Here is a 16,838-nt window from a genome sequence, read left to right as displayed (position 1 = left end):
TTCATAATTCTGTTTTGTAGTGAGTTTTGGCATTATTCTAACATCTGCTTTGTCCACGCAGAAGGCATCCAGTTCTTCTCATGAGGGTCGCATGGGAGATCCTCAGATGACAGGATCGGCTCACATGCGGACATCCTTCGATCCACCTCCCACCACCATCGCCACCGTTCCCCCGTACATCGGCCCCGACACACCCGCTCTGCACACACTACGGGAATACGCCAGGCCCCACGTCATGTCCCCCACTAACCGCAACCATCCCTTCTTCGTTTCGCTCAATCCCTCAGACCCCCTCCTTGCCTACCACATGCCAGGCCTGTATAACGATCCCGGCATGCGTGAGCGCGAGATGCGTGAGAGGGAATTACGGGAGAGGGAGTTGAGGATGGAGAGGATGAAGCCAGGATTTGAGGTCAAACCTCCAGAAATGGACGGCATGCATCCTTCCGCCAACCCAATGGAGCACTTTGCCCGGCACGGGCCTATTGGTATCCCTCATATGGCAGGCCCTCACCCGTTCGCCTCCTTCCACCCGGGCCTGAACCCTCTGGAGAGAGAGCGTCTGGCTTTGTCCGGGCCGCAGTTACGGCCGGAGATGGGCTACCCTGATAGGCTAGCCGAGAGGCTACACGTTGAAAGAATGGCTTCTGTGGCTAACGACCACATACAGCGGCTGCAGATGTACAACGTGACGCCGCACCACCATCAGCACTCGCACATCCATTCACACCTACATCTGCACCAACAGGATCCATTGCACCAAGGTGAGGAAACCCTCTCTCTGTACTATGTTGTGTGCTGATTATTATTGTTAAAACATTTAATGCATGAAGCTTGATGTTCATTTTGAATATCAATTCTCTTAATAATGTGTATTTGTGTTTCAATATAATATTGACTGTGAACCATTACAAAAAGCTGCTGACACGGAGTAGGTGGTGGTGAATGTCTTGTGTGCCCTCCAGGTTCTGGGCCACATCCCTTAGACCAGCTGGCAGCTGGACCGCACCTCGCCCGGTTCCCGTACCCGCCCGGAGCCATCCCCAACCCGCTGCTCGGACAGCCTCCACATGAACACGAGATGCTACGGCACCCTGTGTTCGGTAAGACTGCGTCATGTACATTTATAACATGTCAATCTTGCTAGTGCTTTGTTCAGCCAATAAGAGACCAAACTTTTTTGTGTTTGCTAGGTGCTCCATACCCCAGAGAGCTGCAAGGAGGGCTACCACCACAAATGTCAGCAGCACACCAGCTGCAGGCCATGCACGCCCAGTCTGCAGAGTTACAGAGATTGGCCATGGAGCAGCAGTGGCTACACGGTCATCACCACATGCACGGGGGACCTCTGCCAGGACAGGAGGACTATTACAGGTCAGTGTACAGTGCATGATATGAAAATTGCAATTTGAATGAAAGATCATGCTGTGACACAATCACCAATTACAATACATTCATGAAAAACTATTTTCTTTTCTGTTTCAGTCGGTTGAAGAAAGAGAGCGACAAACAGCTGTGATCAGCCGAGGACTCCCAGAGTTCAGCAGGACACAGGAGGTCATAGAAGAACAGTCATACACAGGAACTCGCATGTCCTTGGAACATTTTAAGTTTGACAGAGCGACAAGGATTGTCCGAGGAACCTTTTTCTGTTGTCAGCTTTCTTCACTATTACGGACCGTTTTTGTTAGGACATTGACTGTTTTTGAGACGGGGGGCGGGGGGTTGTATATTGTTCAAGTAGTAACAGCGTCCACAGGACCGATCGTGACTTTCCTGCATGAACATACTCTGAGAATCTTCCCTGATGTTTCTGTAGGTGCTAGGATACCAGATACTTTGTCACTGTGCTAAACGGGGAAAAAAGGAACAGAACAGCTGGGCCATTATATCTGAAAAGTGCTATCTTAAATTCAACGTTTATTTTAATACATTGTAGGAAGTTTTCATAATGTTAAGAGAAGCTGCAGCATGGCGTTTTTTCGAGTCTGTAAATAGTATATAAATATATATATACATATAATTATTACTATTATTATTATAATTATTATTAAGTGTGGATTCCTAACAAAGTTGGTAGACCTCCGATATAATAATTCCTGAAGTGTCATCCCTTGTTTCAGAGGGGAAGGAGGTGGCACTAGTAGAGCAGGTAACCATGTCAGATGGTTCAGTCCATTAAACCGGGGATGCTGGGAGAATGGTACCGGATTATACTCCAGATGCCTCTAAAGGTCAATGCTCAAATGAAGCCTGTTTTTGTTTTGTTTGATTTGGTTTTTGTATATTGACAGTCTGCAACTCAAACATTCATGACCTTATTTTTCCTTTAATGGCTGAACCCAGAAGACTCGAAACACTTGAAGTGGAGAAGGGGGAGAGTTGTGTAGCCTTGACCATTTGGAAAAAGAGTATTGCACTGAATAACCTCAAAGACGTTTATGTTTTTAAACTCTAATTGGCTTTTATATATGAGCAAGTACATTTTAAAAGTCTGTGTCATTTTTATTTTTGTGTACCAAAGCGAAATGCAACGGTTGTATTAGTGAAGTTCATAATCCAGCTACTCCCACGGTTGTAGTATTATACATAGCAAAACCGATTGTACTGTTTTAAGTAACATGACATCTTGATGCTCTTTTTTTCTGTTTTCTGTTTAGCTTTACACATTGAACTGTTGTTTAAGGGTGCTGGTAAAGATAGCAATGCCCCCACATATCCACTTTGTGTTCCGTAACTCCTCTTGCAAGCTGCTCACACAATCATTTTCCAGATCTACTGTACAAATTCATCAAACCATTCTCACTGTGAAGCCTGGGGGAAAATGGTGACTGAGAAATGTAGAGCTTGGATTCGAGTCTGTACCTGAGCGTGCATGTGTTCACAGTAGTGAAGACAACTATCTGAGCTTCTCTCTGCCTTCCTAAGACTGCATTACCCATGATGCATGAGGCCTCTCTAGTTTCTCTCCATCATGTTGAGGCTGGTAGATAGCACTCATTGACTGTTACATGCAGTATTTTTAGTTTTTTAAGATTTATCACAATAAATATTATTTCAGTTTTACAAAATCATTTCATTCCAGTAAGATTGTTGCTGGGATTTGGGCCTTTTTGAGCATACAGTTCAAAGTAAAGTGAAAGCTCACAGTATCATTTCTATTTTTTGTCCTGTTTTTTGAACCCTAAGGATATTTTAACAGTATATGCCCAAACTGATCATCACTTTCTGTAATTGGACTGTTGTCTTTTTTTCTGTCTCTGTGTATACAGCATTTTTCTTTGTTTTAAACATTCTCTTCTTTCGTCCCTCTTTTGTGTCTTAAACCTTTGATGTTGAGTGTTGTCAATGGTTTAGCTTCTTGTTTCAAAGCGGCAATAGCAGAATGTACATTCTGACTGCTAAGATTTATATATACTGGTATCTTGAAGCTTATTGTATATATTAGTAGTCGCCATGGGATGACACAGTGTAAACAAAAAGTAGAGATAATTAAGGCAAATTGTAAGTCCTGTGTTCTCCCCATTTGAGTATTTTGTAATTTTTTTGAAAATTTTGTGGAATTAAAATAAAACTAAGTTACACCACATGAAAACTTGATTTCTAGTTAATATCACTTTTTGTTATTTGACATGGCAAAAGTAAATGTTCATGCTGACAAAAAACCCGTTTCAAGTCTTTTCTTTTTGTCTTTGGGTTGAATGAAATCATCCTTATAAATGCAGCAGGTTTACAAGAGTAATCGTAAAATTATACTCACAACAACATCACCGTTAAGCTTACAGTACATAGCTCTTAAGCAATAATGCTGTCCATTTTAGAAGCAAAAGTCATTCTAAGAAATGGAATCAAAGTAAATTCCAAGAGAAAGTCCACAAGTAACTAAATGGAAGAACAATTCTCATATTATACATAATGTCTTAATCTCTAACTCGACTCATAAACCACACAAAGTGAATAGATGTTTTATAGCATTTCTTAACACAAAACATTTTCTTACCCTACCTTGTAATTCACCAAATCAAAGATGAAATTTTGACTATTGCATATACATTTACAAAATGTGGTTGTATACAGCAAAGAGACACAGTTTGACTCATAATCTCTAACATACAAGTCTGGATTATCTAGAAGCTTGCACAAAATGGTAAATTTTCATTGCAGTTGTGTATTGCTTTAATTTGACATCACTGAAAATATTAAAGCAGGTCTCCGTTTGCTTAACACAGTACACATAGTTATGAACTATATAGATATGTATATTTTATAAAAATGTATGTACAATGTCGGCACCTATAGCCTAGTGATTAGCGTCGATCATTTTTCTAGCCATCGTTTTCCTGTCAATCTCCAATAATGGACAAAAAGGACAAAAGTATGTTTTACATTTTATATATTCACACTAAAAATATAATCACACTCAACAGTTTATTTAAATTAACATAGAAACATCCACATTTGACCCAGCCATGAGTTTAAACAACCCAATGGTTTGGTTTGTCCATGTTTTACTTAACTGTGGTAAAATTAGGCTTTTGGTAAGTGTTTAGTCATGATATATTACATAGTAGGACTAGACATCACAGGGCTTCCTTGTTTTAAATTGCAAACATACATTGTATGTGTGTTCTCAAAAATTGTGTGTTCTCGAAATTGTGTTCTCAAAACATTGCACACTGCCATTACTACTATATTGTCCTTTTTGAAATCTGAAGTGAAAAGTGAATCTGTGATGTGAACACTTGGAAGACCTTCATCATCCAAAAGGAGACGGAGACAGTAATGATTTCTGCTCTCTGCCTGTGTTTTTCTCACATGTGGTTGCGCGGTGCTCTCTGTTGAGGCAAGCGTGCAGTCGGTGAGTTTTATTAGGCAGCTGTTGTGTAAGTCTCTGTGTGGACGGCAGGACTGCTCCCCTCTGTTTAATGATATCCCACTCTTGCATTCATAATAACAGATACAGATCATAACAGATCTCTATTCCCTCATCTGCTCTACGGGACTAGATTCACATTTGGCCAGCCCTGTGCCATCATTCTAGCCATCATCTATTTTACTGATGTGCTCAATCTCTTCTCTGGATTACATTGTTATCCTCTGAGATATATGAAATCTCCATTTCACACTTATCCCCTCTGGCAGGTGTCCAGATACTGAAATATTTGCTTTGTGATAGTGTTGGTAATAACTTAAGTTTCCTTGGGCCACCTACAGTCTCTCAAATGTACGTTATAAACGTTACCATCATATGTGTTTTAGAAATGTATGATTAGCTTTTGAAAAATATCACGGTAATGCCAATATCTTTGGTTACTTTTTTATTTAAGTAATCATTTTTTTAAATTGTCAATCCCAGTATTATACCAAGTAACATCCTTTTAATCATATCTCTTAAAAAGGCTTTTCAATGTTTGGTGTTAAACTTTCTTATTAAAGCGACAGTTCATAAAAATACATTCTGTCATCAGTTCAAAGAGTTCTTGGCCTCCGTTGACTACCATCGTGGTTTGCTTTTCTACATTCTTCAAAATATCTTCTTTTGTTTTCAACAGAACAAAGACATTTATAAAGCAATTTTTCCTACTATGGTAGTCAATGGTGGGTGACAAGCATTCTTACAAATATCTTTGTCTGTGTTTATCAGAACAAAGACATGTATACTGATTTGGACATGAGTAAATGAAAACAGAATCTTTCTTTTTGGGTGAACTGTCCCTTTAAGAGAGAAATACTGAGTGCACCTTCAATATAGGTTTGATCTTTCTAAAACCTGCGTGTTAGTTCTCATTCCTAGAAAGATTGTGGACCTTTACTGCTGAGGTTATCTGAATGTGTCTGAATGAGATGTACATCATAACAGCTGGAATGCGATCTTAATCCATAGTTTTATGATGTTGCCCTGCGGTTGTTCGAAAGGTTTCAGGTGTAACCACATGCAGCAACTGGATGTTTTCTGGGGCCATAGAAACAGGGAGCACCCTGACCTTGTGTGTAATGAGCACCCCGTGATAGATCGCCTTGCCAATGCGCTCACTCGCCTCTCTGTGGGGCTGTCCGATTTCCCAGACACAGATAGAGTGTTCTTTGTTTTTCTTCGCACCTCCACGGTGCAATTAATCTTCTCTGAGTCCATCTTTATGCCTGACTCCAGCACAGCAGACCGGTAGGTGATAAACTCACACGCCGGGGTAAATGCAGTGGGCCTGCTGAAATATCAGAAGGATGATGTTAAAATGCATAGCTCCAAGCTTGTTTGTCCATGTATTTTAGAAAAACAGTCCAGTGTATTATTTTTCAAGAATAATGTTGGCTTAAAAATATTTTTAAGTTTATATAAGCAATAAACTTGTATCGCACAAAATTGTATTTCAATGAATCAAAATATATAAACGCTTATAATCCAAACAGTAGCAATTCCTCAGGCAAGATTCATAAACTACTAGTTCGAGTCAAAGTTGAAGTGTCATGTTAGTTGGGCCATAATATATGCATTTATATAATCTTCATTATTTATAATCTGTCAGTGAACATATATCAAATGTGATTTTTATCCTACCTCCAGTACAACTGTTCTATAAATAAAACACTTAATACTTCATTAGTTAATCGTGCTAAGACTGCAAGACATCAGGTTAATTTCCCTAAAGAGTGTGGCAGACACTGTGTCTCTGTAGTGTTTTCAACATTGCTCTGTTTGTCTGAATGGTCCGACAAAGAGGTCTGGAAAAAGCAATCCATTAGCATTCCTATTCGTCTTTATGGCAGTTGCTTGGCTGGCTCGGGACCCTCTGGATATATGTGTTTTAAACTGTGCAGTCTTTGCTTATGGGCGCTCAGGTTTGCATAAAGGTTTTATTGAGATGTAAACACCATGTGACAAATTACTCTTGAGCTGTTAGAAAATGACGTCATGACAGCACTGATTCGTTGATGGTAACAAAAGAACATACACCCTTCATATGGTGTAAGTACAGTATCAACTATCAGAAGCTATAGGCAATGCTGATATGCCTATATGTTTCCCAAATGTTATAGCGTTTTTGATTTGATTTCATGTTATATTTCAAATGATGACTTTCTTCATTTTGTAATGCAGGAGTGTTTCCTTGGAGAATACATGTCTTGATATATAGAATTTGGGCAACAAGACTGCATCCTGTTGCTTGCTACAGATGCATGTTGGTCCATCAGTGATGATCTAATCGAATGTTTCAGGTTACCAGCTGTTTTAAAATAATCTAAAATGATTTGGACTGAATCCAAAAAGGAGTTGTAAAGGCGCTTTAGCAATATCAAATTAGCAATAAAAATTTACCTAATTTTTTTTTATTTACTATTTATACATATGTGTTAATGTAAAATTATCACTTTTGTTTTATTCAATGAACTAGTACCAACATTTCAGAAATAAAATTCCCCAAAATATATTTTTCACAAATATACATTTACATTTAGTCATTTAGCAGACGCTTTTATCCAAAGCAACTTACAAAGAGTTCGGGGAGCAATAAGTGATATGTCATACAATAGGTGCTAATACAAAGTTACTTGTTTCAACAAAAGCTAGACCACTACCTGTTGAGAGAAGAGGGTTAGTTTTTTTCTTTTTTTTCTTCATTTGTCTGTCAACTATTCGCCAAAGAGGTGTGTTTTAAGTCGTTTTTTGAAGGTTTTGAGAGATGTGGTTGACCGGACCGCATTGGGAAGAATGTTCCACCAGGAAGGAGTTGTGAAGGAGAATCAGCGGGAAAGGGATTTAATGCCCTTATGAGAAGGCATTACAAGGCGCCGCTCGTTTGCTGAACACAGGGTGCTTGATGGGGTGTAGGAGTGTAGTAGTGTGTGGAAGTATGCCGGTGCAGATCCAGTGATAGTCCTGTAGGCAAACATCAGTGACTTGAATCTGATCCGGGCTTCAATCGGTAGCCATTGGAGAGAGATGAAAAGGGGTGTCACATGAGCCCGTTTTGAACCAGCTGAACTGGGTTGATAGCGTTTGCAGGAAGACCAGCAAGGAGAGCATTGCAGTAGTCCAACCTTGAGATTACCAGGGCCTGGACAAGGAGTTGTGCCGCATGCTAAGTGAGGTAGGGTCTAACCTTGCGAATGTTAAATAAGGCATATCGGCATGATCGCGTTGTCTTTGCAATGTGATCATTGAAGGACAGCTGTTCATAAAATATGACTCCGAGGTCCCTAGCTGATTCGGAGGGAGTGATAGTGGAATTGCCAAGCTGGATGGTGAGATCGTGTTGTACCGTGGGGTGTGCCGGAAACACGAGTAGTTCTGTCTTGGCTGGGTTCAGCTGCAAGTGATGCTCTTTTATCCAAGCTGAGATGTCTGTTATGCGAGCTGCTACAGTGGCATCGTCTGGGTGAAACGAGATGTAGATCTGGGTGTCATCAGCATAACAGTAATACGAGAAACCGTGTGCCCGTATGATGTGTCCTAAGGATCCCATGTAGATGGAAAAAAGCAGCGATCCAAACACCGATCCCTGAGGGACCCCAGTGATCATATGGTGGACAGCGAGCCCCTCCATGACACCTTGAATGATCTGCCGGAGAGGTGAGATTGGAACCAGCGGAGAGGGGAGCCTGAGATTCCTAAGGATGACAGGGTTGCTAGCAGTATCTGGTGATTGACTGTGTCAAATACATTTTTACTGACATTTTTAAACAATATTTGTGTTCACATACTACATCTGAGACGTGCACATAATGAAAAGTGCTTCATTTCATTTTCCGAGAATCAAACTAACCAGCACATTTCAGATATGCCTTAGGCAAGTAATCTCATTCCACACTCTTAAAAAAATATTGTGTGCAATCAACTATCGACACTTACTACTTCAAGTGCTTTATAACGCATCACAGTATTTCAGTTTAATAACTACATCATACGATTACAGATGGCTACATTGCAGAGATCAGATGCTGTTTTTAATCCTTGAGATGAGAGGCCGTGAAAAGTAGCTGATCCGTGGCCACACAGCCCCAAACCCCAGAAGACGTGTGAGTCAAATCTCAACAGCTTTCTTAAATTTTGAGTTGAGGGAGGATGGCAGAAAGGAGACGTCTGCTTTTGATATGAACAGTAAGCTCTGTGCTCCCTGTAGAGGATGTCATTTGAGTGAGCAGATTCAGATTTGAAATCCATCCAAGCAGAGACTTAAAATGAGAAATACCAAAAAGACCAGAATCACTAATCGGGATAATCTGTATTATAGCCCAGTTTAACTCGTACAAGAAAGTAACAGGGTTTATTCAAATTATACAGCTATGTGCTATGGTATTTTGCAGAATTTGTTTAATATTGTATAGTTAAATGCTAATAGAATTGCATGCTATTGAGATCACTATTTTATAATCATATATAAAATGTTAAACTGAAATATTATGAAATTATTACTTAACTATATTTGTGATGCTTCGTTTTAGACAACTCAGATTTATTATAATTTCAGGAATGCCGCTTTTTAAAGTGAAGAAATACTTTAAAGTCACATCCATGGTAACGTTTTAATGTCTTTAAACATGAAAATAATTGTAATAGTGCTAAATCCAGACGCGTTCACGTACAAGTTCTGCGAGGACGCACCATTCCCACCCTACCTCCACTGGGCATGCGCACTTCAATCTCGCATACATTTTGTCACGCTGAAACTGTTAATACATTTTTTTGTATCATTGTAAGGTTAGGTTTAGGGTTGAGGTGGGAGTAGGCTAGGCATTAATGTGATTTATTGTCATTTTATGGCGAGATTTTGCATCACTTCCGGCCGTGGCTGTATCCCTTCAAGCCACAACTCAAACATGACTGCTCCACCAGCCCATGTCAGTGTATTCGTATACAGTAGATGGATGGTGAAACACGGCCAGATAAAACGAGGACATTAATACTGAAGGTAACGTTTGTGGTACTGCAAATAAACCAAATGTTGATATATTGTTTATACGTGTTTGTTATTATTACCCTAGAAACGCCTTGTTCAATTCAGCGTCCTCTGGGTGCCGCCATTGAGCTACATAAACACTGATCTCATCGTGGCTAACGTTAATGCTCTTAGCGTCTGAGTAATGTTACAACATCCCCCACTCTGACAGAAAACATAAATCTTGACACACAATCTTGAAAATGCTGCGGTTTATTTAATTTCTAACCCTAAAACGAAATCCGTGATCTTTGCTTGTTTCAGTTCCCATCGACTAGCCAAAATAGGATTCGTCTCAACGTCACGTGACTCCGTTGAAAGTGGACAGTTGGCGCTCTCTAGCGGATAAAAAAACACACGACAAATGGATTAATTTGGACGCAATACATTTGTAATATGGTTTAATTGCGTTTTGGGCTCTAATGTGCATTTCCAAGTAAGATTGCAGCAGCCTACCTATTTAGCCAAATGTTGCTGCGTATGTAGGGATGCGTATGTTAACATGACTTTCTTCTTAAGCAATATGCTCAGTGGCACAATAGTAATGACGGGAGCAAACCAGTAAACTTCTGCTTTCCACTAACATCAACACTCGTTGCAGTTTAATGCTTGAATACAGTTAAAGCGCCATTGTAGGATGTGGAATAGAGTTTAATCTTCATTATTCAGCGTTGATTTTGTGTAAACTGTTCTGTACAAGCATTAATCCAGCTCTCTCACACCTGGCCAGTCTTTCAGTGTGTCAATATTAGATGAACGGAAAGCTTGTAAACAAGTGAAAGAGCTATAGCCCGTTCCCTTTCGAGAGCGGTCACTTCGACATTGCGGAGACCGCATATGAAACTCCTCCTCTTTTTCACTTTTCCTGAAGTCCTATAGGATAACGCCAGTTAAAAAACTGGCCAATTGTCGCAAGACATGCACAGTATGCAAATACTGACGAATCTAGACAGTATAAATACAGTGCATGAGACGACAATACCTTAGAATCTTCTTTTTCACGCTGCCATCGTTGAAGACGCAACTGGATACTTCTTCACCGCATCCGATGGCTTCTTTCTGTCGTCTCTGCGCGGGCCCCATTGGCCCGCAGGATACTCACGAGCACTGCATTGCCTGCCTGGGCCTTGCCCATGCGGAGGATGCACTCTGCGAGTCCGATTGCGCGCACTGTGCGGACCTGCCGGCGCGTGTTTTGAGGACTCGCAGGAACATTGCTCGTGGACTCTTAGGGTCGAGGCTCACCGCCGCCAACGAGCCGCTGGTGAGTCCACCCACTCCACGAGGTGGCGGCGACGACCCGGCTCCGGGCCCCCGTCCTCTGCCGTCACCTCATTCCCCAGTCGACGAGGTCCTTCGTCCTCCGCCTTCCATCGCGGACGCCGTTTCCTTCGGCGTCGAGGAGGACGATGACTCCATGTCCATATCAGCTTCGGACAAGGACTGGGCAGGATCGGAGCGTGATCGTCCCGATCCGGAGAGCACCCCGGACCTCCACGAGGAGTTCGTCAGGGTTCTTGAAAAAGCTGTAAGCGAGCTCGACATCACCTGGGATCCACCTGAGATGCCGGCGAAGAGTAAGCTCGACTCCTGGTACTTTCAGGCGAGTCGCCGCCAGGCCACGTCGAAAAGGAGTTCGCCGTTCTTCCCAGATGTCCACGAGCACGTGGTGAAAACGTGGTCAGCACCTCAGTCGGCGCGCGTCCACGCTGCTACGCCGGCCATGTTTGCCCACGTGGTCGGGGCCGAGGCCCACGGTTACGTGCGCATGCCACCCGTCGAGGAGACCCTCGCCGCTCATTTGTGCCCTTCCGCCACCTCGCTGGGCTCGGACCCAGGCCTGCCCTCGAAGCCGTGCAGGTTTACCGCCCATCTCGCTGGTAAGGCATACGCGTCCGCTGGCGAGGCCGCCTCCGCCTTGCACACTATGGCGGTGCTGCAGGTGTTCCAGGCAAAGATCCTTCAGTCGCTGGATAGCGGCAGCCTGGAGACGGACGCTACACGGGATCTGGGGGCAGCGACCGACTTCGCGCTGATGGCTACGAAACGCACCGCCCAGGCTATCGGCAGATCTATGGGGTTTATGGTCGTCCTCCACCGTCATCTGTGGCTTACGCTGGCGGATCTAAAGGACGCCGATCGTAAGTCCCTGCTCAACGCGCCGATCACTCCCTCCGGCCTCTTTGGTGACGTCGTGGAGTCGGTAGTAGAGCGTTTTGGTGAGGCGCAAAAGCGCGCCAAGGCCATGAGTCACGTGCTGCCTCGACGCTCTTACCAACCGTCTCCGAGAGCCCGCTCTTCATCCGCGCCTCACTCCTCGCAGAGACCCGCCAAACAGCACGCGGCTCCCGCACCGGCTAGTCGAGGTCGCGAACCGGACGTCCGTCCTAAACAATGGGCGGGCCCAGCAAAGAAGAGGTACGGGCCGAAGAGAGGTCCACGCCACGACGGCGGAGCGTCATCGGCTGCCAAGCCGTCGTCCTGACGGACCTGGGAAGAGGAGGAGAGAGTCTGTGAGCGTGCCGGTGGACCCAAAGCGCCGCTGTTTGCAACAGTTTTCCCCCGCGGTTGCGGGCGATTATTGCAATGTTGTAAGTGTTGTTTGTGTGAATGCAATAAAAACACATACCTGTTCACAGAAGGAGCTTTTTTCCCCCTCACACACACAATGCTGCGTCCCTTGCCCTGCCACGGTGCAGCGCGAAGCCGCAGCTAGTCACAACTATAACCAGCATTCCCTCGTCCACGGACGCTCCCGTGGACGAGGGACCGCTGGAGTCTCACGCGCGAGATATTTTCCCGCCAGTGCATTTAGCCTCGCTGGGCCAGCGCGCTACCCTAAACGGTCCGATGACGGTAACCCCCGATCAGATTCGGCCGTTATGTCTGTTTCTGGACGCGTGGAAAGCCATCCCAGGCATCTCGCTTTGGCTGCTAAACGTGATAGAACACGGGTACTCCCTGCAGTTCAGGCGCAGACCTCCCCGCTTCAGCGGTGTGGTCCCGTCGCTTACGTCAGCGCAAAACGCACCTGTGCTAAGGCAGGAAATCCGCAGCCTGCTCGCGAAGGGAGCGATCGAGCGTGTCCCCCCGAACGAGCTGGAAAGCGGGTTTTACAGCCGGTATTTTGTAGTGCCCAAGGGAGATGGTGGTCTGCGTCCGATTCTGGACTTGAGACCCGTCAACCGAGCGCTTCACAAGCGAGCGTTCAGAATGACAACTCTAAAACAGATCCTGGCACAAGTGCGTCCCGGGGACTGGTTTGTTTCCATAGATCTGAAGGATGCGTACTTCCATGTTCAGATAAACAAGCGCCACCGAAGGTTCCTGCGATTCGCATTCGAGGATTCAGCGTACCAATTTGCCGTCCTCCCATTCGGGCTGGCATTAGCTCCGCGCACATTCTCGAAGTGCGTGGACGCGGCGCTTTCCCCTCTCAGAGCGAGCGGAATGCGCATTCTCAATTATCTGGACGATTGGCTGATTTTAGCCCACTCTCGGAAGGCGCTAATCGGTCACACGCAGATGCTGCTTGGTCACTTGGCATCCCTGGGGCTGCGCGTGAACATGCAGAAGAGCAAACTCACGCCGAGTCAGTCTATAACGTATCTGGGGGTATGTTTCGACTCAGTGGAGATGCGCGCTCGTCTCTCCCTAGAGAGGACGGAGTCCATCTCTTCAGCTCTACATTTGCTCAGGCTGGGCCGGTCTGTTCCCCTGAGGGAGTTCCAGAGGCTTTTGGGTCTCATGGCATCGGCGTCGGCGGTCTGCCACCTAGGTCTTCTGCACATGCGACCGCTTCAGTTCTGGCTGAAGGCTCGGGTTCCATGGAGAGCATGGTCCTCGGGCCAGGCGCGAGTCCCGGTTACACGCCGCTGCCTCGACGCCCTGAGTCCATGGCGCGACCCGAGCATGTTCAGTCGGGGAGTTCCCCTGGGGCTGGTGACGAGACGCACAGTCGTTACGACGGATGCATCGTCCTCGGGATGGGGCGCGGTGTGCGAGGGCATGCCGGCATCCGGCCTTTGGTCACAGTCTCTGAGGAAATGGCACATAAATCGCTTGGAACTAAAGGCGGTGTCTCTAGCTCTTCATACTTTCCAGTCGAGGCTGGAGCAGAAACATGTTCTGATTCGCACCGACAACATGTCCGTGGTTTCGTACATAAATCGCCAGGGAGGGATCCGTTCCGGAGCTCTTTTCAAACAGGCGGCGGGTCTCCTACTGTGGGCGGATCGGCATATACTCTCTATCAGAGCAGCGCATATCCCCGGTCATCTGAACCGCGGAGCGGACATGCTTTCGAGGGAGGGTCTTCAGCACGGGGAATGGAGGCTTCATCCCGACACAGTCCTGTTAATTTGGGAACGCTTCGGGAAAGCGGAGGTGGATCTATTCGCGACAAGCGAGAACGCACACTGCCCGTTGTATTTCTCGCTGATCCACTCCCCTATGGGGAGCGACGCGCTGACGGGGCGTTGGCCGGCCGTTCGGCTTTACGCGTTTCCTCCGGTGAAGATTTTACCCCTAGTGCTGTGCAAAGTCAGAGAGGAGACGGCGTCGGTGATTCTCGTCGCTCCGTTCTGGCCGAATCAACCATGGTTCCCGGACCTGAGGGAGTTGTTGACGGCACCGCCGTGGCGGATTCCCCTCAGGAGAGACCTGTTGTCCCAAGTGAACGGCACGATTTGGCACCCCAGCCCGGAGTTGTGGAACCTTCATGCCTGGCCGCTTCGGGGATTCTAACTGCACTCCCTCAGCGTGTGCTGGATACTATTTCGGAGTCTCGCGCGCCGTCTACCAGACGTTTATACGCTCTAAAATGGGGGGTGTTTGCTAAATGGTGCAGCAGCAACAATATCGACCCGGCGTCTTGCCCCGTGTCTGATATTTTGTCTTTCCTGCAGCACAGGCTGGACAGCGGCGGCCTCCCGTCAACGCTGAAGGTTTACGTAGCGGCCATCGCCTCGTTTCGTTCCCCGGTTGATGGGCAATCGATTGGTAGGCACATGCTGGTGGTCAGATTCCTCAGAGGAGCGAGGAGACTTTTCCCCCCGCGAACCCCTTCGGTGCCACCTTGGGACTTAGCACTGGTGTTGAAGGCTCTCTCTTCTCCCCCCTTTGAGCCTTTGGACGCGGCTTCGGTTAGGGAGCTCACTCTAAAAACCGTTCTCCTTCTCGCCCTTGCTTCGGCTAAGCGCATAGGGGATTTGCAAGCGCTCTCAGTCGGCGCTGATTTCATTCGTTTTGGGCCAGGCGACTGCAGCGTCACTCTCCGGCCAAAATCGGGTTATGTGCCAAAGTCCATGTCTACCCCTTTTAGAGCTCAGGTCATTTCCTTGCCCGCCTTGTCTTCCGAGTCGTCAGACTCACAGGATGCTGACGCTCAGAGAGCGGTATGCCCGGTAAGGGTATTGCGGGCTTACATAGATCGCACGGCCGGGTTTCGGCAGTCGGAGCAGCTCTTTATTTGTTTTGGTGGGGGTACTAAAGGCCGGGCTGTCTCAAAACAGAGGCTCTCTCACTGGGTAGTGGACGCTATTACCTTGGCGTACGAAAGCCAGGGTCAGAACTGCCCCTTCGGTATCAGAGCTCATTCGACTAGGGCTATCGCCTCTTCGTGGGCCTGGTCTAGGGGCACATCTATTCAGGACATATGCTGTGCAGCTGGCTGGTCTTCTCAGAATACTTTCGCCAGGTTCTACAGATTGGATGTGTCCTCGTTGGCTTCTCAAGTCCTCTCGGTGAGTGCTGATTAAGCTTATCTTCTACCTTGTAATGTATTGTGCTACACAGTTGTTGCCGCATTGCTGTTTACACTGTGCTTGGTGTACTTATGTTCGTTATTATATCGCCCGGGTTTCCGTGCTGGTTCTACTGCTGTGGTGTCTGCCCTGTTCAGCGCAGCCCGCTGCATTCGTTGGGTTTGGATATGCAAATTCGACAAAAGACCAATCTAGCAGTTCATTGGCGTGCTCAGTGATCTAGCAGCTCATAGGCCGGTTTCAGCCAATCAGCGGTTAACGCTTGGGGCAACCTCGCGAATGGTTGGTTTGTCTGCTCCGCATACTGTGTACCTGTTATCCCAGTTATCGGGCTGTTTTTGCTAGCTCTCACGGCGGGATTGTACTACCGTTCCATATGCGGTCTCCGCAATGTCGAAGTGACCGCTCTCGAAAGGGAACGTCTCGGTTACTTTCGTAACCTCGGTTCCCTGAGAAGCGGGAACGAGACATTGCGGAGAACGCCGTGTTCGCTGCTTATCTCTGGTCAAGCGTTCTATCGTAGATTCTGAGGTATTGTCGTCTCATGCACTGTATTTATACTGTCTAGATTCGTTAGTATTTGCATACTGTGCATGTCTTGCGACAATTGGCCAGTTTTTTAACTGGCGTTATCCTATAGGACTTCAGGAAAAGTGAAAAAGAGGAGGAGTTTCATATGCGGTCTCCGCAATGTCTCGTTCCCGCTTCTCAGGGAACCGAGGTTACGAAAGTAACCGAGACGTTTCCTCCTTGTAGGCTACATTAGCTAGTAAGCATGACCAAAACTGCAATTGTTTTGGCTTCATTGAATATTTAAATATTCCTTCAGTCTTGCAATGCCTTTCATCAATCTCTGTCCAAACAACAAGGTTGCGAACAAAATTACTGTGCATTTGTGTTCAAGCTTATAACAGGGATGCTAGTGATGTATTATGGACAGATGAGTTTATATAAATGGAGAAGAGGAAGCTCTTCACATAACTGAATATGTCAGTTAAAAGCGGCTTGTGTAAACACTGATAATGGCTTCTTGGTTGACTAGACCTTGAGCAAACAGAGTTGAGATATGTGTACTGTGTGGTCGATCATCATGTAGATGCGATCTTTGTGTGGGAGGTTAAGAAACTGTCTCCTCCAT

The 16,838-nt window shown here is 45.7% G+C and overlaps 1 protein-coding gene across 4 annotated transcripts in view; it reads left to right on the top strand.

Moving 5' to 3' along the window:
• The window catches only part of rerea (arginine-glutamic acid dipeptide (RE) repeats a), an 84,058-nt gene extending 80,401 nt beyond the window's left edge, over positions 1 to 3,657 (top strand). For 2 of the 4 annotated variants that reach the window (XM_079478524.1, XM_079478525.1), the window contains 4 exons: positions 62 to 764; positions 966 to 1,103; positions 1,194 to 1,374; positions 1,486 to 3,657. In XM_079478524.1, coding sequence (XP_079334650.1) covers positions 62 to 764; positions 966 to 1,103; positions 1,194 to 1,374; positions 1,486 to 1,519 — 1,056 coding nt within the window. In that variant the 3' untranslated portion in view covers positions 1,520 to 3,657. Of the gene's footprint in view, positions 1 to 61; positions 765 to 935; positions 1,104 to 1,193; positions 1,375 to 1,485 lie in introns of all 4 variants that reach the window. The other 2 variants (XM_079478523.1, XM_079478526.1) reach the window with 1 other exon arrangement.
• Positions 3,658 to 16,838: the final 13,181 nt, after the last annotated feature.

The sequence above is a fragment of the Barbatula barbatula genome (genome assembly GCF_947034865.1).
Source record: "Barbatula barbatula genome assembly, chromosome: 17".
Taxonomy (NCBI): Eukaryota; Metazoa; Chordata; class Actinopteri; order Cypriniformes; family Nemacheilidae; genus Barbatula; species Barbatula barbatula.
The sequence above is the reverse complement of the archived record's forward strand: the minus strand, read 5'-3'. Positions and strand labels throughout refer to the sequence as shown.